This window comes from Narcine bancroftii, chromosome 10 (assembly GCF_036971445.1).
Source record: "Narcine bancroftii isolate sNarBan1 chromosome 10, sNarBan1.hap1, whole genome shotgun sequence".
Taxonomy (NCBI): domain Eukaryota; kingdom Metazoa; phylum Chordata; class Chondrichthyes; order Torpediniformes; family Narcinidae; genus Narcine; species Narcine bancroftii.
Genome location: NC_091478.1, coordinates 31,825,711 through 31,851,400, shown reverse-complemented (window position 1 = coordinate 31,851,400; position 25,690 = coordinate 31,825,711). Strand labels below are relative to the sequence as shown.

The 25,690-nt window shown below is 42.0% G+C and overlaps 1 protein-coding gene across 4 annotated transcripts in view; it reads right to left on the bottom strand.

Annotated features, from left to right (window-relative positions):
- LOC138744408 (exocyst complex component 6-like) overlaps nucleotides 1-8,633 on the bottom strand; it is a 177,273-nt gene extending 168,640 nt beyond the window's left edge. For 2 of the 4 annotated variants that reach the window (XM_069900544.1, XM_069900543.1), the window contains exon 1: nucleotides 1,505-1,860. In XM_069900544.1, coding sequence (XP_069756645.1) covers nucleotides 1,505-1,602 — 98 coding nt within the window. In that variant the 5' untranslated portion in view covers nucleotides 1,603-1,860. Of the gene's footprint in view, nucleotides 1-1,504; nucleotides 1,862-8,426 lie in introns of those variants that run through there. The other 2 variants (XM_069900541.1, XM_069900542.1) reach the window with 2 other exon arrangements.
- Nucleotides 8,634-25,690: the final 17,057 nt, after the last annotated feature.

The window sequence follows — 25,690 nt, the reverse complement described above, 5'->3', positions numbered from 1 at the left end:
ATATCACAAATTTCCATAACTCAAAATAGAATCATCTATATGTGTCAAAAATAACGAGTTGAAGTTATTTACCCTCCCCAGGCGCAACACAAATTTCGTGTGAGAAAATTTTATTCTGCATCTCATATTTTTGGATAGCAATTTATGAATTATGCTACATCAATTTTCATAACCTCAACAGCTATAACACAGAGGCCATGTGCAACATTTTTAAAGTACTTTACAGCAAATCAACCAATTTTCTTTTATCACAGCCCAGATATCTGCAGAATACAGCCTGCAGATGACCAAAGCAGTAAACAATTTAAGAACTCTATACTAAAGTACATATGCTAAGAAATCCCCAAAGATCTAAAAATGCTCCACAAAAGAAAATGACATGAATATTGTTGTCATTACCTCGACCACCACAAATCTCTCTTCCACCAGCCCCCCCCCCCCTCCCCCCCACCCTCCACGTGTCCTGATGCTGCAGCTTCTTTGGCTTTTCGACCAAGAGTACCTTGAACATAATGCTGATCTATTATAATGTACATTTCATAATAATAAACAATAGTCAAAAAGCTTTTTGCAATGGGCAATATCGACTGGATGCATCATTCCACAATCAGCACCAAACTATTCTCAAAGCTCATTCATGAGCATTAAGTGCACAAGACATCTTTTCAAACATGAAACAATATTCACATTTATAACCAGAATCAATTTCCTTAATAGCCGTTCCATCCACTATACATCACCCTGCACCACTGGGAGAGGCGGCACAAAAACGACAGAAAGCATCTTTCCTGGAGACCACACAGCAATAGGTCACTAGCTGCATGACCAAGGGAAGGGCAAAAGTAAGCATCTTTCTGCTCAAAGTCTTAACCCAGACAATATCAAATGTCAACTCTGGGAACCGCCCACAAGGTCCAACACATGGATACAATCAAGAAAATGTAAACCACGACTGGCTAATGCTGTCCTGCTACCTTGGGCTACAGAGAAACTTTCCAAACAAGACTAGCCATCCAAATGGAAACAATTGCTCTGATTTACAGACTGTAACGATGCTAGCTACCAACCTCAAAGATAATGGCCTTAAAAATCCACCAATGATATGGAGACCATTGTTGGATATTTGGTGCTGGGAGATTGCAGGGTGGTTTCCCCAGTCAGAAAGGAATACAGAAAGACCAGAGAATGCTGGAAGTATTTGGATGAAAGGTGACGTCTCCCTCTTTTCCAGCCGAGTATTTCCAGCAGTTTCCCCGCCTCCCCGTGATCGGGTGGGGGCCAGTTGTAGGGCACTGCCAGCCTTCGTCCCCGGCTGCGACGGGTCTCAGCCTGCAGGGCGTGTGTCAGTCCACCGTCAACACTCAAACGGCCACCCAACGTCCTTCAAACATGGAGACCCCGTGGTTCTCGGCCCCAGGCCCGAGGAGACGAGCCCCCACACCGGTGGGGGGGGGGGGGCAGGCCTGCGGCGCACCGGCCCCAACACGGAAGCTTTCCCACTTGCCTGAGCGTGGGCCCCACGCAGGCCGCGTCCGTGCTCTCGATCTCCTGCAGGATCCGCTCGTGTTCCGTGGCCGCCTCCAGCCCCTCGGCGTCTGCCATCTTGCGGCTCGCAAAGGGGGGGAGTGGGGGATGTGTCGGGAGAGGGGGTGGGGGGGGGGACACTGAACCGTGCCCTCACGGCTCGTGGCCCCGGCCTTCCTCCGCGACGAGCTCCGAAGGGGGGGGGGTGGAGGAAGAAACCGTCGCGGAGTCGCCACTCACACGGTTCCGGTCCGGCTGCTTTCACTTTCCTCTCGCTGCCCAGCCCACCAACCCCCCCCCCTCTCTCTCTCTCTCTCTCTCTCACTGGCGCGCGCGGCCGCCCGCAGCTCGCTCCGGTCATGCGCGCGCACGGCCGCCCGCGCGCGCGACCGTACCTGCTCCCGCGAGGCGAGCCTTTTGTGCCAATGGCGGCGCCCAGGGGCTCAAGGGCCGGTTCCTTTCTTTTGGATGGCTCACCCCAGCACCTTGGACTTCGGGAGGGGGAAGTAAAAACACGGACGTCTGCAGAGACCGGGATTGAAGTAAAAACGCAAATGCTGGAGAAATTGAGCAGTTTATGCAGCAAAGATAAAGATGCATCACCAAGGAATACCCTTCATCAAACAGCAACTCATACAGAGGGCGGCTCTTCATAGACCGCAGCTCAGCAGCCTTCAGCACCGTTATTCCCTCAGTGCTGGTCAAGAAGCTACAAACTCTGGGCATCTGTCACCCCCCCCCCCCTCCCCTACCCTTCCCTCCCCACTCTGCAACTGCATCCTTGACTTTCTCATCCGAAGGCCAGTCCGAACGAATTGGAAGCATCTCCTCCTCACTCGGCCCTTTTACTCTGCCCTTGAAAGATGGTAATTAACCACTTTAAAAATATATATAAACTGTTTTGCTTATCTGTATAAACACGACTAGCACCATATAGTGGGGGGGAGGGGGGGGTCATTTTCATCCTGGCAAGGTAGGCAAGTTTCTGAGCCAATGTGAAACATATTCAGCTCCAGTGTAAAAGGCTTACCTGCCTTTCCTGGATGCCAATGCTGTGATGCTGCTGGTCCTGCCTTCTTTTGATCCAGGATCCTGGGTTGCTGTGTAAAAAGTTGCATTGAAACAGCTTTTCTGGATTCATTGAGAACACTCTGATCTGACCTGGCTTTAAACACAGGTCGCTGGCACGCTAATTTAGTGGATAAGGGATGTAAAAGGGATATTGCTTTGTCCTTCCAAAGATGCATTAAATTCCATCTACCATTTTTCAGGCCATTTTTCCAGCTGGTCCAGATCTCTCTGTAAGCCACAATACTGCAGCTCCCTCCTCCTTTTGCACCAGGATGCCAGGTCCCTATGTAAAAGGTCACACTGAACTGACCCAACCTGGCTCTAAACACAGTCACTGCCAATTTACTGGGATCACTGATTATCAACACAGGCACACCCCAAAGATGCGTGCTTAGCCCACTGGTCTACTCATTATACACCCATAACTGTGTGGCCAGGATTCCAATGCTATCCACAAGTTTGCTGACGACACCACATTTGTCAGCATAATCACAAATGGCAATGTGGAAGCCTACAGGAGGGAGATAGAGCACCTCATTGAGAGTGGTCACACCATCAACCTTGTGTTCAACATTTAAAAAAACCAAGGAGATGATTATGGACTTCAGGAGTAAGTCAGGGGAACTCGACCCAGTCCTCATCAAGGGCTCAGTCGTGGAGAAAATCAAGAACTTCAAATTTCTGGATGTCCACATCTCAGAGGATGTCCTGGTGCCTCCATGATAATGCAATCACGAAGAAGCCTCACCAGCAGCTATACTTGAGGTATTTGAGGAGATTCAGTATGTCACTGAAGACTCTCGTAAACTTCTTCAGGTATAGTGTGGAGTGGATTCTGGCTGGTTGCATCACTGTATGGTAGTGATGCACCAAACCTCAGGATAAGAATAAATTTGAGGGTTGTAACTCGGTCTGCGATATCACAGACATCTACATGAGGTAGCATCTTAAAAAAGCAGCCTCTATCCTCAAAGACCCCCACCACCTCTTCACTCTGCTATCATCAGGGGAAAAAAGGTACAGGAGACTAAAGTCAAGCACTCAGTGGTACAGGGACAGCTTCCCTGCTGCCAGATTCCTGAATAATCAATGAAATAAAGATGCTGGTTTTCATGCACTTTTTAAAATATATACTTGTTTTAAGATGGTTTATAATATGAATGTTTGCATTATGGTGTGTTTGCTGCTGCAACACACCAAATTTCATGTCAAATTAAGATAGGCAGGAGGGATGGGGGAGGAGCACCATCCCAAAGGCAGGGGCAAGAGCAAAAAGCAGGTCAGCATCTCTGCATCAAGGTATCAAGGGCTCACGTCCAAAACATTGGTTACACTTTACTTCCTATACATGCCGAGTCCTGCTGAGTTTCTCCAACACTTCTGTTTTGCATTACATTCCCAGAGTATGTAGATTTTCCTGTTTAACTCCAAAGTTGATTAGCCATTTCTATCCATTGATGCTCTCTAACCAGCTAAGTTCTTCCTGCAACCCTTTGCTAACTACAAGTGGCTGATGTCTTTCCAACAAAACATTTTTATAAGTCTATGACAGTTATTGAGAAAATTTCTAAACTGATGCTAGCTACTACTTCAGGGGAAGGAATCATTGAATCATTTCAGAACACAATAATACACCATTCTAACTTCAACAGGGTAGATCTTATGTTAACAAAGAAATTGTGATTTTTGCAATAGGAATAAGAAAGTTCATAATTTCCATTCATAATATTCAAATCTTAAAAAGGTATTTATGCTCATGTGGTGCCAACAGTATATGAAGTTCAAGTCTGGTCCCTTTCAATCATCTTGAGATCTACAAAATGCATTTCCATTCGTCTTCCATTCTTCCTTCTCTTGTACAGTCCCATTCCACTGACATCCACAGCACCTCTGCTGCCCTCTGGTGCTTTAACAATTTCTAGTTTCCTGGTCCATTTTCACCATGGCCATCTAATCTCTCTGTGAATCCTGCATCAGAATGGACTGAGAGGCTTTCTCTTTTCTTGGACAGATGTCAGACCTCTCCTCTTTGATTAAATTTGATCTCTACTCACTTTCTCCAAATCAATGATGGAACTTTAGGAACCTGTATGGGCCAAACTATGCTTGGCTCTTCCTTCCAAACATGGGACAGCTCTTGTTCCAGTCCTTTCAAGCCTCATCTTCAACTCTTTCTCCATTACAGTAATCACTGATTAAGGGACCAATTAGAGTAGTCAGGGTCTGATTAGCTTTGTGAATGGGAGATTGGGCCTCACAAAATCAGTCAGTTTCTCCTCCCCCACAAACTTGACAAAGAAGATTGATGTGGTGAATTTATATACTGTCTAGACTGTATAAACAGTTTAGCAAGAACTTTGACAAGGTCCCATGTGGCATGTTAAATCACAGAGGACTCAAGGAGAGCTAGCTAACTGAATTCAAAACTAGCTTTGTGGAAGGAGGCAGAATAGTAGTGGAGAGTTAATTTTCTGATTGGAGGCCTGTGGCCTGAGGTGCACCACAGGGCTTGGTGCTCTGCCCTCTGTTTATCTCAATGCAATGGAGTTAACACAATTAATACATTTTCAGAAGACACCAAATTTGGTGGTGTTGTGGACAGTGAGAAGAGATATCCAAGTTTACAATAACATCTAGATTGGTTGGAAAGGTGGGCAAAAGAGTGGCAAATTGTATTTAACTATGACAAGTGTGAACTTTGGCAAGTCAAACCTGGGAAGGACTTGAACAGTAACTGGGAGAGATCTGGGAGTACATGCAGGCTTCCATGAAAATGTCAACTCAGATGAAGAGTGTGGTGAAGGTGATAGGTACACTCACATTCATTGGACAGGGTACTAGACACAAAATTTGGAACCTCATATTTCGGCTGTAAAAGTTGGCAAGGTCACACTTGGAATACTGTACATAGTCTAGTCACCCAGTAATAGGATACAAGTCATAGAGGGTGCATAGGAGATTTGCTAGGATTTGTCACTATGGTTGAATTATGGGGCAGGGTTGGAGAGGCTGGATTTTTATTCTCTAAAACAGCCATTTTCAACCTTCTTTCAGCTATAGTCTCCTGAGGACTCTTCTCAAAGATTATGGGCCCCTTCCCTGTGAAGCAGTCAAGTTTTGATTTCTTCCTACTGACTACATAAAAAATGTTACACAAGGTAAAAAGAAAACAAAGTTTTTACTTAAATGTGCTGTGGCCCATTGAGAATAGCTGCTCTAAAACATAGACAGGGGTGTGATTAAGGGTGCATGGATAAAGCAAATGTTTACAGTCCTTTACTCAGGATAGATAATTCTAGAATCAGAGGACATAGATTTAAATTGAGAGATTTAGGAGGGACACAAGAGCAACTTTTTTCACTCAGTTTCTAGCTCAAATAAGCTGTTAAAAAGTCATAGAAGCAGATACAATTATAACATTCAAAGGGCATTAGGACATGTACCTAGATAGAAAAGGTTTTGAACGGTATGAACCAAATGCAAGCAAATGGAACCATCCCAAGAAACCAATTTGGTCAGCTCAGACTAAGGACATGTTGTATGAACATGACTCCTGGATACATTCATACTCAACTCAAATTTAATTCCCTTGACTGCCAATTCTCACCCTGTACTCACCTTTACTTGGTCCATGTTGTTACAAGATAAAACCAGCAACCACAAAGAACGCATATCACACAGGGGTAATGATGAACAATTAGTTTATTAACCAGATAACCATAACCATATAACTGTTTCGGTTCACTTGAACAACTCCACTAGCTTCCCCCTCCTGCTCTCCGCCCATAACCCTCCAACCCCTCACATCCATGTACACAACCAACCTTCTCTTAAATGACAGAAGGGACCCTGCCGCAACTATCTCTTTTGGAAGATCATTCCATTCTGCAACCACTCTCTGAGTGAAAAAGCATCCTTTAATCAAAAAAATTTACCTTCAAACTTTAATTCAAAATCCCCCTTTTATAACAATGCCCACTAGTTACTATGCGAATTCCTATAACAGTGTAAAACTAATAAATTCCCCAGCCTAAGTATATGTAATTAAAGTTTAAGTTATATTTCCAACCAGCCCACAGAAAAACAGACACAAAACACACTAGACTCACAAAACTTGGATCAACAACAGAGGCCAATACGCAGCACAGAGGCCAATACGCAGCACAGAGGCCAATACGCAGCACAGAGGCCAATACGCAGCACAGAGGCCAATACGCAGCACAGAGGCCAATACGCAGCACAGAGGCCAATACGCAGCACAGAGGCCAATACGCAGCACAGAGGCCAATACGCAGCACAGAGGCCAATACGCAGCACAGAGGCCAATACGCAGCACAGAGGCCAATACGCAGCACAGAGGCCAATACGCAGCACAGAGGCCAATACGCAGCACAGAGGCCAATACGCAGCACAGAGGCCAATACGCAGCACAGAGGCCAATACGCAGCACAGAGGCCAATACGCAGCACAGAGGCCAATACGCAGCACAGAGGCCAATACGCAGCACAGAGGCCAATACGCAGCACAGAGGCCAATACGCAGCACAGAGGCCAATACGCAGCACAGAGGCCAATACGCAGCACAGAGGCCAATACGCAGCACAGAGGCCAATACGCAGCACAGAGGCCAATACGCAGCACAGAGGCCAATACGCAGCACAGAGGCCAATACGCAGCACAGAGGCCAATACGCAGCACAGAGGCCAATACGCAGCACAGAACTCCGTAACAATGTCAAAGTTTCCCTTACTTTGAAATTTCCACCTCAAAAAATTGACTGAATAATAACACTGAACAAAGATTTTGAACACAATTGGGTGTATTTTATGGATTTTGGACTGCTGATCACGAAAAAAAAATCACCTTAAAATGTGCCTATCACGTACTTAAAAAAAACACCTATATTTGTGATTTCCTGTCATGTGTTAAGTCTACTTCAAGCACACAAAATATGAAGTGCAACATGTCATTGAAAAGTCATTTTCTCCATTTGCACGTTTTCAGTGAATGATAAAGATGGGCCTGAGAATTTCGTCAAGAAACATCTCGCAGACGTTCTATTTTCTCCCCATTAGTTACAATTTCAAACATTCCCTTTCTACTGCATGGTCTGTTGAGTGTCTGTTTTTGCTAACATGACCCCTTCTGGCCAGGCTGTAGTTTCAAGGATTACTAAACAAGACGAACTACATCTTTTCGCAATTTGATCGTATTAACGCTAATTACGAACAAAAGTCATTCCTTTCCACACCGCGATTTGTTTGATGTCCGGATTTTTTTTTAATTCCAAGAAGTCTGTAAAATATCCACTGCGTCAGGAAATCGTAACATTTTTATTTGACTTCTCGTACAGATGAATATTTATGAAACAAGATTTAAAGCAGAGAGAACGGCGACAAAACCATTAGAAAAGACGACCACGATTATTGATAGAAATTGTTTTCCAAAAGTCAGGAAGAGTTTTGAAGGAGGAAACTTAAAAATTAAACTTTTCGCAGACGATGATCTCCGAGCAATTCAAGCAAATTTGGACACGTCTAGGTCATAGGTGTTAACCTTCAACCCGAATTAAATCTATTTCAAGTGTCCATTCGACTATTAGGAAACTACAGTACTATATTTCTTAATCAAGGTATTCGTACTTCACCGTTAAAAGTTTTTTTTAAGTCAAGCGACGTCGAAACTGGACAACGACATTTGTGGCTTTCCACAATCGTGTTGGAACACAAACACAAGACTAAAATATCAAGGGTGAACATACTTTGTGTATCTCTGTTCAACAGTAAAACACCAAACTTTTTAATAACGATAAAAGAAAATCACAGTCCCTACCGCAAACTTGAGCCAAGAGGTAATTCCAGTGTTTCTATTTCTGAAAACACATTTTCATAAATTTGATTATCTCGAGTTTCGTCCTTCGAAGAGTGAGAGAAAAATGATTTCTTATCCTGGGCCATTGTTTTCAATGTTTACTGCCCCGGAGTGCTGAAGTGGAATTTTCTTTTGTTCAATTTAAAACCACAGAAAAAGTTGCGTGAAGCAGCGAAGTGAATGGACACAGTCCTACTCGAGAGAGTACAGGGTACAGTCTACCATCACATAGCAAGAGGTGACTGTGGTTGATTTATTTTTAGCGCGTATCATATTTCTCACGCCAACTGATTAACCTTTTATAATACCAACATGACGGCTTACACTTTCTTTAGAAAACACGAAAAATAAATGTTGTTAATTGTTTTATGGAATACCGATGTATCAATAAAATACGCCGTTGGATCCCTTAAAGCCGTCCAACAATTAAGAAACGATTTCTCCCAGAAAATACATGTTTGACTCAACAAGCAAATCACGTTTGACCATTGCCATAATCGCTATCAAGTTTTATCATTCGATTTTTTAGATTTATGCTTATAGGCAATTCCAAGATATATACTGGAGGGAAAATTACAACTATAATTCTGCAAAAAAAATGGAATGCTCTTACATCTTAATTATTGTTGGCTCTGTGTCAAACAGCAAAATTGCGGTTAAACGGGGCTTCAGGAATTTGCAACCACTTCACTAGAATTAAGCATTATTGCAATGGGAGACATGTTGCCGCCAAATTGTTCATGAAGTCCCACAATAATGGAGTAATTACCATTTAACTCCTGGCATTTTCTGCAGCGGAGAGAATAGCAAAGTGGGGTTAAAATTTCCTTTGAAGTGCTTTTTGACAGCACATTTTTATACCAGTGGGTGTTCCAGTCTAAATTTTGGGCTCAAGAACTTGCCATGTATTTTGAACATTACAAAGTAAGATAGGCCAATGTCTCCATCTGTCCCTATCATCAACTAGATGGACTTAATTAAGTTTCATAATATAAATTGTAACGACTCAATGGATGCACATCAGATTAATCAACCAGGCAAAGTCCAGCTCACAAATATCTGGAGACATGCCAAAACAAGAAGAGTTGTGAACAGATTAGTTAAACAGCTGCCTGGTATTATCACCGCCACATAATTATGCCATTCAGTCAACATCCCAAAATCTTTCTTGGCTGCCCTGAGTATGTCCTGCATCATATAAACAGACACATCAAATATAACTGTGTGGTTAGGAGTCATTCTCCTTGAAGTCCTCAACCCAGTGTCTATGAAGTTTCAAGGCTAAGAAACCTCTGGTAAATTAAGCTTGAATGCCCCTGTCAACTGATGAATGCACTCTTCCATGCTACATATCTTTTAAAATAAGCACTAAGTGTATCCAAGTCACAAAATGCACAATGGAATGGAAAGTTCAATGTTCATTGAAGTCCCAACTCATCTCAGTAACACCATAACTGACCAAATCAGGCAATCTTTAAAGGCAATGCCAGAGCCTTTGGTTCATCTCAGATGCAGCCAGTCAGGACACTTTCCACTATGCATCTGTAGTGCGTAGTTTGCATATTATCCCATGGGTTTCCTCTGGGTGTTTTGATTTAATTTGGAGATCTTTGGCTTGGCTTCGCGGACGAAGATTTATGGAGGGGGTAAATGTCCACGTCAGCTGCAGGCTCGATTGTGGCTGACAAGTCCGATGCGGGACAGGCAGACACGGTTGCAGCGGTTGCAGGGGAAAATTGCTTGGTTGGGGTTGGGTGTTGGATTTTTCCTCCTTTGTCTTTTGTCAGTGAGGTGGGCTCTGCGGTCTTCTTCAAAGGAGGTTGCTGCCCGCCAAACTGTGAGGCGCCAAGATGCACGGTTTGAGGCGATATCAGCCCACTGGCGGTGGTCAATGTGACAGGCACCAAGAGATTTCTTTAGGCAGTCCTTGTACCTCTTCTTTGGTGCACCTCTGTCACGGTGGCCAGTGGAGAGCTCGCCATTCTGGAGACGTGACCCACCCAGTGCAGCTGGATCTTCAGCAGCGTGGACTCGATGCTGTCGGCCTCTGCCATCTCGAGTACTTCGATGTTAGGGATGAAGGCGCTCCAATGAATGTTGAGGATGGAGCGGAGACAACGCTGGTGGAAGCATTCTAGGAGCCGTAGGTGATGCCGGTAGAGGACCCATGATTCGGAGCCGAACAGGAGTGTGGGTGTGACAACGGCTCTGTATACGCTTATCTTTGTGAGGTTTTTCAGTTGGTTGTTTTTCCAGACTCTTTTGTGTAGTCTTCCAAAGGCGCTATTTGCCTTGGCGAGTCAGTTGTCTATCTCGTTGTCGATCCTTGCATCTGATGAAATGATGCAGCCGAGATAGGTAAACTGGTTGACCGTTTTGAGTTTTGTGTGCCTGATGGAGATGTGGGGTGGCTGGTAGTCATGGTGGGGAGCTGGCTGATGGAGGACCTCCGTTTTCTTCAGGCTGACTTCCAGGCCAAACATTTTGGCAGTTTCCGCAAAACAGGACGTCAAGCGCTGAAGAGCTGGCTCTGAATGGGCAACTAAAGCGGCATCGTCTGCAAAGAGATAAAGCATGGTAAAAGGCCCTTCCAGCCCATGAGCTCCCACCACCCCAATACACACATGTGACCAATTAATCTTCTAACCCTGCATGGCTTTGAAATGTGGGAAAAAAAAGGAGCATTCACTCCCACACCAACAGCTGCTCTAAAATTACCAAATTTGAAAGTGAGAGGTAGAATCTGGAGGGACTTGGTGAGAATATGAGTTGAATTTAAAAACATACTGTTGGATTAGTGTAAAATGGATGGTTGATAACTAGTGTGAACATGTGATTGTTTGTGCTTTCTCTTTCTATTTGCAATAATTAATCCATCAATAAATTTATCCCCATATTGACTGTGACATCATCCTACATTCCCTTCTCTCGCCTCCTTTTGGTTGTTTTCCTTCCCAATAGGTTTTTGCACTGAAATGTTAATGTTGCTTCTCATTCCACAGATGCTGCCTGATGTATTGTTCGTTTTTAGCATTTTCTGTTTTTCTTTAGGAAGAGTTACTGAGTAACAGCCAACAAGTGCAAGGAAGAAGAGGCTAAGTAGCTGCAATCCGTTGAGACTGCTTAATGTTTATAAAGGTAAGTTTTAGTCGATAAGATTTTTGGAGATCCAAGTTAATGACCATGAGTCAGAAAGCAGGATGGAGATCAAGAATCTGTTTGTGTGGTGCCAGGACAACAATCTTGCTTTCAATTTCAATAAGATTCCACCTGCATTGAATTCGTCCATCGTTATTGAATGAAGATCTACTGGGACCAATGCCTGAAGAGGGCGCACAAAATCAGTGAACCGGCGCGGACTCGAAAGGCCAACATGGCCTGTTTCCGCTCCGTAAATGGTTATATGGTTAATATTTTTGTGCACTACTCCTGAGACCTATGTTAAAAAATAAGCATTCTCTGGATGTTATGGTTTAAATAGATGGGAAGGAATATTGGGTGAGATTAAGCAAGGCCAGATTATCCAGGCCTGGTTCAGTTGCCTTGAATACCAGGAAGAGTTTGCCTGTTATGACTTAGCCTGGCTGCTGAGGTCTATCCCACTTGTCTTCTTCACTCTAGACAATATTTTGAACACATGGGGAGAGTTCTTATCCCTGAAACACAGTCAGCAATGTTGGAAGCTACTCTTCATTGGCCATTATTTATAATAAATTTTAAAGTTCAAAATGTAAGATCAGAGTGCATACATGACATAACATACAATGCTGAGATTCTTAATCCTGTGGGCCAGGCAGAATTTCTATTTATCGGTAACTGTAAACTGCACTCAAAAAAAGGATATGTGTACAAAAAAAAAGGATATGTGTACAAAAGAGAGAAATGTAAACAAACAGACTGTGCAATACAGAAGAAAATACTCAGTAATAGCATGCATTAAATCTGTTAGGAGTCTGATAGTGGATGAATAACAACTGTTCCTAAACCTGCTGGTACAAGTCTTGTGGTACCTGTACATCTTTCCTGATGGCAGCAGTGAGAACAGAGCATATCCTTTGTGGTGTGTCCTTCATGTTTATTGCTGCTCTCCAAGAACAGCATTCCATGTATATGGCAGGGAGAGTTTTTCCCACAATATCTGGGCTGTGTCCACTACCTTTTGCAGGGCTTTCTGCTCAGAGGTATTGGTGCCCCCATATGAGGCCATGTTGTAGCTGTTCACCGCACTTTCCACTACACATCTGTAGAAGTTTGCCAAGGTTTCTGATGTTGTAACAAACCTCAGCAAACTCCTGATGAAGCAGAAGCTCTGACAGACATCCTTCACCAGGACATTATCAAGTTGGATCCTGGAAATAAGATGGCAACTCTCAGGAATTTAAATTTACTCAACCTTGTCACTTCTGATCCCCAATGAGTACTAAATGATACACCTCTGGTTTTCTCTTCTGAAGCCTTCTTAAAAATTTCAGACAATGTTTATAACGTCCTCTCTTCCTTTGAGTTCTTTAATGTTCATTTCCCAACCATTGGCAGTTTATTGGCATATTCCTGGACCTCTATAAAATCAGGAATAAAATTCCTTTTCCCCTCCTGGCATCATTACTTTCAGTGTCGCTGGATGGCGAAGGGCAAATTTGTAACCTTTCTGCCTGAGTGTCCTTTTTTGCCAAGTTAAACTCTTTTCTCTTTTTAGCAGTACTGCACTAATGTTTGGGTTAAAAAAAATCTTTTGCCCGTTAACCTCCAATGGGCTTCCCCTTTCCTTTGCACCTACTGCCGCTGCAATGCAAAATTCTTTCCCTACCCTAGTATCCTAAAAGCTTCATCAGAATAGAGCGTGGCTTCTGGCCATGACCTGGGTGCAGGGCAAGGAACAGTGCACCCTTTCTATTTCTATATTGCCTCCCACCTTGTCTTTGTCCAGTGTCTTCAGGTTCCAATCTTGGAGGAAGGTGGCCACGTCCCTCCCTTCTATACCTTCCCTTAACCCTACAATTTTAACACTGTCTCTTCTACTGTAGTTTTCCAGGGAGTATAATTTTAGTCATATCTTCTCTCTGTTCTTGGCCCATAGTTCCATCTCTCTCTCAATTTTACTGACTCTATCAGTGTTCTCCTCCATCTTATCTTCCATATTTGCCACCCTGTTTATTTGCCTGCTCAGGGTTCCCTGAATTTTATTTAGCCCCTGGGCCAAGAAGTCTAGCTTTTCACAGGGGCATCTCTCCCGCTCTTCCACTGCCTTCAAGATGTCTCTTGGGGAAGGGTCTATTTCCCCTCCTTTTTCTCCTTCTATCAGGTCACGCCTTCTGACATCTCCCAGCCTGGTCATCTTCACTTTCACTATTGCTCTCACTAAAGGTTCACCCTATAGCTCTCTTCATCTTGCGCCTCCAGTCCTCATTTCCACTATCACTGTCACTCCACCTCCCGCTTTTACTCATTTGTCTCCTGCTGCTATGCCTCCCCACACCATTGTAGGGCCAATCTCCACACTCACAGGTTTCCTTTATCTGTCCAGGCTCTCCCCTTGCTCCAGGCCATTATTCTCCCGCCTCTCAGCTGCCATTATTGCCTCACACACAGTCACCACTTTCCAGGCCTCCCCCCAGACTCATTCTCCGCCACCAGGTTCTAAATGCCCATCGGTCCCAATGATCACAAGAAGCTTTCAACCTTTCCAAGTCCTCCTGAGTTGAAGGTGTCATCTCTGACGTCTCCATTTCCTCCTGTGATAATTCTTCCACCCTGACCTCGACTCTTATTTTATTCTTTGTCTGGCAGGGAGGAAGTCTCCTCCACTCCATTCTTCATCTCTAGTGCTGATCTCGGGTCGCGTCCACCATTTTGGACACCATGAGGCAGGCTGGTTCAATTGCTGCAGTTAGTTTTTTCTTTTCCCGCTCCCTTTAGTGCTTACTTGTTTTTCTTTGTCATTTCCCTTTCCTTGTATCTTCTTCTGGCTCTTCCTGTATTTTCGTTTGGTTATTTTGGTCATTTTCTATGATTTTTATCTTCTCAGCCTGGGAGCTCTCTGTGTTCACTTCTCACTCTTCAGCTCCCTCCACTTCTTCAGGACGTTATTAACCTTTTTGTTTGATTCCTTGCATTATTATCACTTTTGAAAATAATGGCATCCGAGATCTTGCAATTCATCTAATCTAGCACAGGACAGAGTAATGATCATAGCAAGACAGGGAATCCAGAGCTATCTGATCCTTATCTTTATTAATTACTGAACTACCACAATCCATAGAGCAGAAATCAAACATTTCTTACAGTTTCTACACTGAAGGTTGAACAAACCAATGTGAGGCACCTTTTTGCACATCAACATCTTCAGAGCTGAGGGCCGAATTATATTGTCAACACCGAAGGGCAGGTCACATTGTTAAAATGATAGATTCCCAAAACTGGCACTATGATCAATTCTGTCTGGAAAGATACTTGGACCTAGAAAAATAAAAGATTGGGAATGTACTCAAAGCCTCCTCCTCAAAAAAATGCATCATCCACACAGACTCCAGGGGAACAGGCCAATAATCATCAAAGATGCAGTATTTTGATGCATTTAGTACACGCAGAGGCTCAGAATAAAGAGTGGAAGAAGCAAACATTCTCACAAACTCCCTGTCGGCCCACATCACCATTCACTTTCTGCACTTATGGAAATACTTTCTAATTCATCAGCTCCCTCAGAAGCCACTGATGTGGAGTGGAAATGAGATGTCCTTGATTCAAGGGATCTCTTAAGAAGAAAACTTGATGAATTACAACCCACAACTCAAAATCTATTTATCCAGATTTTAAAAAATGTATTCAGTTAGTTAGATAACAAAATGCTTAGCTCTTTTTTAAAAAATGTGGCATCCTGCTACTCTGCATTTTGTCTGACAAGCAAATATCACTGCAGTTAGCAAACTAGCAGTCTGTACTTAATGTCAGCAATTTATTGGGAAACCCTGATAAATGCCATGCACATTCAATGACAGCCCATTTCATCAAAACTCATACAGGAACTGTCAAGATAGGCCATGTAAAGGAAACACTTAGATTTTTTGATTTATACTTTAGAATAAAGAACTCATTGATATCCGTTCATTGCAGTGCTAAATTGTGTTGGTGACATTCAAGTTTGGGAGATTTTTGCTGACCTTTCACCCAGTTTACACTTATCTACGGATGCACACCCACCAAAGAAAGGAAAACAGCTTATAGAGTATCCGTTAACAGAATCACAATGGTGAACTCCACCCCTAACCAGCTCATTTTACAACATTTTTAATGGAATCATATGAAGCAATATTCCTCGAACTTCTAAATCTGACGTGTAAGATGCAAATGTTTCGAAGCAGGTGTGATTCCTTCAGAAAGTAGGACAGATTACAAGATGAGTCAAATGATATCGGTAGCATTAACTCATGATTTCTGGTGGTTGTAAAAAAAACATCTGCTATTGCTGTGGCTAAATATCTACAGTAAAGCCCCTGATATCCGACACCAAACCCTGGGCCTCTGCAACCCCTCTGAAACTGGATCCTTGACTTCCTCATCAGAAGACCTCAATCAGTTTGAATTGGAAACAACATTTCCTTCTCACTGACTATCAACACAGGTGCGCCTCAAGGATGCATGCTTAACCCACTGGTCTACTCATTATACATCCATGACTGTGGCCAGGCACAATTCCAATGCTATCTACAAATATGCCGATGACACCATGGTTGTCGGCAGGATCACAAACAGCACTGAGAAAGTGTACAGGAGGGAGATAGATCAACTCATTGAGTGGTGTCACACCAACAACCTTACACTCAGTGTTAGCAAAACCATGGATATTTTGGACCAGGAAGAAGTCAGGAGAATGCAAACCAGTTTTCCTTGAGGACTCAGTAGTTGAGAGGGTCAAGAACTTCAACTTCCTTCAACATTTCCAAGTATCTGTTCTGGAACCTCTATGTGGATGCGATCATGAAGAAGGTTCACCAGTGGCTATACTTTTTGAGGTGTTTGAGGAGATTCAATATGTCACTGAAGATACTCTAAAACATTCTGGCTGGTTGCATCTCTGCCTGGTATGGAGACACATACCAGACTTCACTCCACTGAGGACATGAACAAGAGGTGGTGTCTTAAAAAAGCAGCCTCTATCCTCAAGGACCCCCCACACCCAGGCCATGCCCTCTTCACTCTGCTGCCATCGGGAAAATAGAACAGGAGCCTGAGGATGAACACTCAGCACAAGGACAGTGTCTTCCCCACTGCCATCAGATTTCTGAATGATCAATGAACCAGTCACTGCCTTACTTGGACTTTTTGTGCACTATTCTTATTTATTTATTTTTAATTTATTTTGTAAGGTAGTTTATATAAATGTTTGCACTCATGCTGCTGCAAAACAACAAATTTTGTGACAATAAATTCTGATTCTGATTCTGACCTATGGGCATTGGTAGATGTCGGGTAAGTGTGTATTCCAGTTGGTTGAGTCTTACGCTTACAATGTCTAAGTATTACTCCTGCATTAAGAATAAATAGTTTAAAAAACAAAAATACTATACTATACTTACACGGAACAAACTTCATTTGCATGAATATATAAACCTTAAAGCATTTTACTTTATTTTCAGTCACATTCTTTGAAAACATTTAACCATCGCTTCATCTGCAGGTTCCTCCCCCTCCATGGAGCCACCCGAAAGATGAACAATAATATTATACAGATGGACCCTTACTTACGATGTCCCGACATACGATATTTAAAACTTATGATGTTTCTGTCCTCGCATTTTTTTGGCAAAATCTCGTGTATTTTCTGGCATATGCATTTTTTTGGTGAAAAATCATGTTTTTTGGCAAATCTCATTTTTCGGGAAATCTCATTTTGTTCTTCAAATCTTGAGTTTCTTCGCCCAATTTCAATTTACGAGAATTTCAACTTATGATGCTAGTCCCAGAACCAAAACCTATTGTAAGTTGGGGTCTACCTGTAGATGACTGACCACCCCCCCCCCCAACAAATTTACAGAAAAAGCCTCTGACCGAGGTGACACTTACTAGGCAGGGATAAGGAGTCACTTTAAGTGAGTCACCCCAATGGCGAGTGGTATCAACCAGCTCTTTATCCTGGTGATGCTATTTTATTCAAGCACAACTATATTTTAAACTTTATTCAAACAGCTGCTATGAACAAAGCACAGCCAAGGCAGGAAAATGTTGAGTGGTGATCGAAGTGAACTCACTTAGAAGATCAATTTAAAGAAAGGAGGAAACAAAACCACAATAATTTCTTGGGAAAATATTGCATTAGTAGGATTCTTCTACTGATGGTGTGGAGGCAACATTCATCTTTTAGAACCAGTTTTCTCAAAATAAAAGCCAGCACAGACTATATGGGCTGGTTTGTCTTCTGTGCTACAATGACTGTATGATTCCATTTCACCATTTCATTGTGTTATCTGTGCATATTAAATCAAGGTGCAAACCAAAAAATAGGTTAATAAAATGGCAGAGTTATTGGTAGTGAGGAAGGTTGTCAAAGGATCAAATCAATTGGAAATATGGGTGGAGTAATGGCAGATGGAGTTTCAACTGGACAAGTGTGAGGTGTTGCACTTTTGGAGATCAAATATAAGTGTAATGTAAACAGGAACTGGCAAGACCTTGAGGAGGACTGATGTGCAAAGGGATCTTGAAGTACAAATCCATAATTTACTAAAAGTGTCAGCACAAATGGGTAAGGTGGAAAAGAAGGCATGCAGCTTTCTTCTTAGCCAATGTAATGTTTATCTTCATTGGAACATTAAGTATAAAAGTTCACAAGTCTTTTATTTGTACAAAACTTTGGTTTGGCCACATTTGGACGTAGTTCAGACATGTAAAGGCGTGAAGGCTTTAGAGAGCATGAAGAGTTTCACCAAAATGTTGCCTGGAACATAGAGAATTAGCCATAAGGAGAGGATGGACAAGTTCAGAGTGTTTTTGTTGGAGTCTTGGTGTCTGAGGCATGACCTGATAGAAGTATATAAAATTATGAGAGAAATAGATAGGGTAGATAGACAAAGTATTTTTTTCCAGGGTGTAAAAGTCAAATGTTAGAACACATAGATTCAAGATGAGAGAGGGGAAGTTTAAAAAAGATTTTTGAGGCACATTGTTTCACACAGAAAGTAGAAGGTGTCTGGAACATGCTGCCAGGGGATGGAATGGAAACATATTTATTGTAAAAACTCCAGAGACACTTAGACAGGCACACGGACAAGCAGGAGCTAAGAGGATATGAACCATATGCAGGCAGATAGGATTAGTTTAAATTGCCATCACAGTCAGAGACTGACTGTGGGCATAGTCCTATGCTGTATTGTTCTCATGTTCTATAATATATGAAAGACTGATATAATGTATGATATATAATTTATGTAATTGTACCAGTGCCCAAGAAAAGTGTGGTAACCTGCCTAAATGACCACCAATCAATGGCATTCACATCAACAGTGATGAAGCCTTTTGAGATGCTGATGTTGAAGCATATCAGCCTCTGTCTGAACAGCGGCATGGATCCATTCCAATTTTCCAACTGAAGCAATAGGCCCACAGCAGATACCATCTCACTGAGTCTACACAAAACCCTGAACCACCTGGACAGCAAAGATGTATATGTCAGGATGCACTTTCATCAATTACAGTTCAGCATTCAATACCATCATCCCCTCAAAGCTGAGCAGCAAACTCTTAGTCCTGGGCCTCAACCCCTCAATGTGTAATTAGATCCTGGATTTCCTCACCTTTAGACCACAATCAGAGAAGGTTAGTAAGAACATCCTCTCCACAAACTCCATCAGTATCAGAGCACCACAGGATTACGTTCTTAACCCCCTACTCTACTAGTTTTACACCTATGACTGTGTAGGTCGATACACCAATAACACCATCTTCAAATTTGCTGATCATAACCACAGTAGGTTGTCTAAAAGGGAGTGATGATTCAAGAGATTGAAAACTTGGCTCAATGGTATACTGACAACATCCCCTCACTCAACGTCACCAAAACCAAGGAGCTGATTGTGGAGCTGAGTGAGAGGAAAACCAGATGTGTATGATCCAGTAATCCTTGTGAAATCTGAGATGGAGAGGATGAGCACATTTAAATTCCTGGAGTCACAATCTTGGAAGACCTTTCTTGAACCCAACACATGAAAGTCATTGTGAAGCCATCTGCAGGGCTTTCTGGTCTGAGGTATTGGTAGTTTCATAACAAGCCTTGATGCAGCCGGTCAGCACTTTCCACTACACATTGCAAACTTCTGCAAACTCCTGAGAAAATAGAGGCACTGATGTGCTTTCTTCACAATAACATTTGTGTGTTGGGTTCAGGAGAGGTCTTCTGAGATAGTGATTCATTCTTACTTGCTGCAACCAAACAGGTACTTCACTAAAAACAAACTACAAGGCAATTCCACCTTTCAAAGTAAATACAAAATCTCAGTTCTTTCTGCTGGGTGATTATTTCTGAGAAGATGAAGGATTGCAAGTTGTTAATAGCATTTATATGTGAGTGTGACTTGTACCATAAAGATCGAGCAACTTTGTTTAATTCCTGCTCAATTGTTTTCCTAGCTATTGGAGGTCACAATGCTTCTCAGAACTAAGGACAGAACCAAAGTATGGCAAAGGATGGTGAGATTGTTTTAAAATTGCTAGTAAGCCTCACTGGATTCCAGTGAGATCAAAGATAGGAAATTGTGTTCAATTGGGATGTGTCTTTCTTTCTCCCTCTGATTTTGTTAACCTGTTGTGTGCTGAATTCTTCTATCTTACAACTCTCACCACTTATCCACCAATGCACTTTGTGGGTGTTTGGCAGTTTGAAAAATTGATTTGTGCAATTGGGATGCTGGGCAGCGCAACATGATTTCCAACATCTATTTGTTCCAAGTAAACAATAAATTTAGTACATCAATCTGTTTCAACTCAATCGCATGACAGGACAGGGAAAAACTGCACCCCTGGAACCAACCTTCCACATCAGGCAAATTGTCTTTGACCTAAAATTTCTGTTTCTCATTTCATAGATGCTGCCTGACCTGCTGAGGGATTCAGTATTCTCTGTTGTTATTTCAGATTCCAACACTTGCATTTTTATGATTTTTCTTGTGTTGGTAGTCTCCTTACTTTGCAATAATATCTTGTTCTATGTATTGTGTATGAGGGAATGAATTCTCAGCAACTACATGCAGTTTGTACATTGGTTCTACCTGATCCTTGACTCTAACCAAATTTGTCGAAGAGGTGAAATCTTCACTGCCTGTAAAATATTAGCAATCTTTATTCTCTCTCTAAAGTGATATTGAAGATGTGGAATACATTCAACAGACATCACTAAAAAAGAGCAAAAGACAATGAGGTGTGAGAGGAACCTGACTGGTCAGGTATAATCTGTGGAGGAAAAGGCCATGTCAGGACTTTTGTTGAGACCCTTTCTCAGGAGTCTTTAAAAAGGAAGCTGGGTCATCATGTGTCAGGACGAAAAAAGTAAAATATAATTAATTATTAAATGCAATATCTATTTTTTCAGGGGTCAAGACTGAACAAAGGAGAATCAAGAGATGGGAATTTAAAGATTCTTCAATCATGTTTGGATTATAGATAGAGCAGAATTTATTGACTTAAGAAACTGTCTTGCTCCAACCTATATTCTTTATGAAAATGATCCAAATTGCCAGTGAGGTTATTATCTTTCAATTTCTTTGCAAAGTCTGGAAGATGGTGACTCAGTTTGCTTTGACAGGCATGTAAATCCAGGATCAATTCTCAACACTGATCAAGAGATTCCTGCCAAAACAGATTTTTTTTGGGGCAAATTTTGACCAGTTCAACATTTTTTTTGTTTGTAAATCCATATTGAACTATGGAGATCCAGAACTAGGGAACACAGTTTGAAAACAAGTGGGTCACCCATTTTAGGCAGAAATGGACAAATTGTTATGTTTCAAGGAATTGTCACTCTTTGATCTCCTTCTCAAAAGCAGAGTGTTTATAAGGCTGAGTATGGGAGTTTTTTTTTGTAAAAACAAAATATTACCAGGAGTAGGCAGGATTGCCAAACTGAGATTGCAATCAGCCATGATTTTACTGAATAGTTGGGTCAATGGATACTCCTGCTCCTTATTTTAATATCTTGGTGTGTTTCCATATAAATTGAAGAAAACCCGCATTTTACAAGTTGATCCATACCCAGTGCTTAATTATTGTCATAGATAGTCTATAATCTGCAATGCATGATTTAGTAAAATAATTTGTATTTTTGGAAGCATGAGAAGTTTCATATTATTTTCAATGAGCAAACAGCAAACTAATCATTGTGCATGCCTTTTTTTGGATATGTGCTTATCATGTCACAATTTGATTTGTATGACATTTCTTTGATGTGTCCATTGACTGAGTACTTTAAAAATAACAGAAGCAATCTTAAAATTGACAGACTTAACAAATCTAAAAAGGAGAACAGCTTTTTCTGCCTTTTCTTTCTCCATTATTCTCATTTAACATTGGATCACTATCAGAACAAAATGAAAATCTAGTGAACCAAATGAAAGAGTGGACTTAGTCTGAGCATTTTATGCAAGACTCCTATAGCAGCAGACAATCTCTAAGAGAGTCACTGAGCTTTGAGCAGAACAATGTGTTGACTTCCTGAACCTTCTGCTGATTCATCAAAGAGGAAGAGAACTGAGCTGATTGACTAACCCTCAGTTGGAGTATTGTTCATATTTGCTGCCAATTGCCATTTTCCTGTTTTGTGAAAACCCCAGTAAGACTGGGGTTTTTGTTGAAGCAATTTCACCCAATTTGTTTCTTATGTTCCTTTTGGAGCCTGACAGGCCTATTTCCAATGTCCTTTCTGTTTGGTCCTGACCATTCCCATTTTCTTTTCAAGGCCTGGCCTAATCTAATCCTTATAGAGATTTTTATTCAGCAATATCAATCATTATTTCACCAATACAACCCCATCTCAGTCTTGCATAGCCTAATCATTACTGAGTCTCAAGAGAAATCCTTCTCACTTCTTGGTACCTTCAACAGTCATACTGCTAAATCCCCTTTCAATATTTGTCCCTGAGGGTGAAATCTCCAGTGCCCTAGAAACCTAAATGTAGTGTGCCCTGCTTGCCTGCTTGGATTCCCAATCAGCGAATACTGTACTTGGCTTTCCTGCTCCCCAGCAATCTTTGTTTAACATCAGTGAGTGGTTTTGCTGACTCTCCTACCTGGTTAGTTACTGGCCCCTCTATCCTTCTTTCTTTGGCTTGGCTTCGCGGACGAAGATTTATGGAGGGGGTAAAAGTCCACGTCAGCTGCAGGCTCGTTTGTGGCTGACCAGTCCGATGCGGGACAGGCAGACACGGTTGCAGCGGCTGCAGGGGAAAATTGGTGGGTTGGGGTTGGGTGTTGGGTTTTTCCTCCTTTGCCTTTTGTCCTAGTCCTTATCTAATCACCTGGCCATAATCTATTTCAAGAGTTTTCTTGACCAGTATTTGTCCTAGCCTGCCTGCTTACCTATATTATTGTTCTCTTGGTTACCTTTTCAGTTACTAAATTGCAGGAATGCTTTCCTGCACCCCCACCCCTGCCCAATACTTCCCAGTCCACTTCCCTACTGACCTGAGTTTATCTTAGTCCTTTTTGTCTTGCATATCTGCTTACTGAGCTTACTGAGGGTTTTATAGTTTAGCTTGTATGGAGGATCAGAGTTGAACCTTGATGCAGGTTCTGGGGTGAGATCTCAGTCAGCTGTTTATTCTCCTTGAGGAATGAAGTACTCAAACTTTTCTTATTTAATATATATTTAATATTCATATATTTAATATACTGGCCAATGGGAGGTCCGTCACCTCTGAAGAGAATCAAATAACTCTCCAAATATGCAAGTGCATGGGTTTGTATACCCGGCCGCAATCTGACTTAACCAATCACAAAACAGCCTTCTCCCATGTGACAAGCATTACCCTATCCACATTAAGTTACACACTATTCACCTGAAAATTCCCTCATTTTGTGAACCAATCATGAAATCTGTTTTCCCCCTTTCCTCAGGCATTGTTCTTGCAAGTCACCTGATCTGGGAAACTCCAGGCTGATTGAAATGTACTGGCTCAGCTGGGGTTGGCCGGCAACACACGTCATGGAATCCCTCACTTCTCTTAAAGTATTTGCAACCCCACAGCAAACATCATGGAGCAGCAAGGTATATCTAAGCATTAATTAACATTGATCAATCTACATGAGACAGATCCTTTGGTCCACACTCGCTCACCCTATATCCCAAATGCCTCCAGGCTGCCCACTTCCTCCCGTAACATTCCATACTTATCCAACTCTGGAGCACAGTTCAGCTCATCACTTACCTTAGCTGCCCAGAACTGGGCTTAATAGTTTGATGCCCATTCACTGTATTGAGGTAAAGTGTATCCTTGGCTACCCACATTTTCCAATTCACCCATCTATGTGACTGCCATAGATGAAATGAAAAACTACAAGTGAATGTCCTTAAATCCGCTTGACCACTCTTCAATGTAGAAACATTATTTTAATTATGTGCCCATTTACTGCCTCTTCTTTGCAATGATTTTAATTTTTGATACAATTGGATAGTCTATACTAAACCAAATATTTATCTATTTGGCTATTTCACCTAAAGAAAAGTGAGCCAGGGCAAATGGACCATTATAATTGTAATCACAGTCCTCTCTAGAGTAATTGATACCATCTACTTAAATTCAGTTCAATCCTTTGGTCCCTTAAGTTAATGAGGGCACTGTCATTACAAAAACTACTCTGTCTGAATTCAAATAACATTTCATTAGTATCGTGAAAGAAGTACCAACCATAAGCACTGCTGTGCGATCAAGTTCAATTTTATTATTGTCATAGTACATCTGGACAAAACAACATTCTTTGGTCCTCGGTGTAAAAACACACAAACACATATATAGACATGGCACACATATTTACAAGCGATTTATATGCAGTACATATAAAAAATGCATAAATATTGTTAAATACTACTAGATTCTTGGAAGGATTGTATGAGCAGTACGTGCAGTTCATCAGACGTCTCGTTGCCTGTGAGAAGAAGCTGTTTTTTAGCCTGGTGGTTCAAGTTCTGATCCTTCTGTATCTCTTTCCTGATGGGAGAAACTGGAAGATGCTATGTGCAGGGTGCTGAAGGTCCTTACCAATTTTGCGAGCCCACTTCAGATACATTCCCAGTAGATCACATTGATGGGGGGTGGGGGGGGGGAGGAGGGAGACCCCAGTGATCCTCTCTGTTGCTCTTATGGTCCTGTGGATGGATCTCTGATCTGATGCTCTACGGCAACCGTACCGCACTGTGTTGCAGCCAGCCAGGACCCTCTTATTAGAGCTCCTGCAGAAAGTCGACAGGATGGTGGCCGGTAACCTTGCCCACCTCAGTCTTCTCAGGAAGTGCAGTCACTGTTGCGCCTTCCTGACAATTGATATGTGTGTCCAGGATAGGCCACTACTTAAATGGATTCCAAGGAGCTTGGTGCTCTCTACTCTCTCCACTCTAGTTATTGGTATGTAGTGGAGAGTGATTGTCCCTAGTTCTGAAATCCACAATTATAGCACATAGAATAGCTTGTGCAATCAAGAAGTACAGGTTTCATCTAGCTTTTGACCTATTAGATCATATCTAGTTTTGTGACATGCAATAATTGATCAAAGCTGTGCACCAGCTCTATTTTAATTAAAGGCCAGTGAAATGTAGCAAAAAAAATCTTTGGTCAATGAAGAAGTCCAAGCAAGCAAGATAACAGGAATCTTAAATCTTAAATACCAGAGATATAAATCTGAGATTAGCTTCAAATGTTTTGAATCTAAAGTAAAGATCTACGTCCACACAGACAAAAATAAATGTATCTTTAGTAGATATCTTCAATCCAAAAATCATGGAGGTATGCACCATGGAAAAAGCCCCTTTAGCCAAAATCATCCATGCTGATGAAGTTGTCAAACTTAGCTGGACCCCTTGCCTGTGTTTGGCCCATATGTCTTCAACCATTCATTTATGTACCCATCTAAATATGCTGTAAATGTTGTAATTGTCCCCACATTTATCATTTCCCCAGGCAGCTCATTCCATATACCCACCATCAATATGTGAAAAAGTTACCCCTCAGATCCCTTGAAAATCTTCCCCT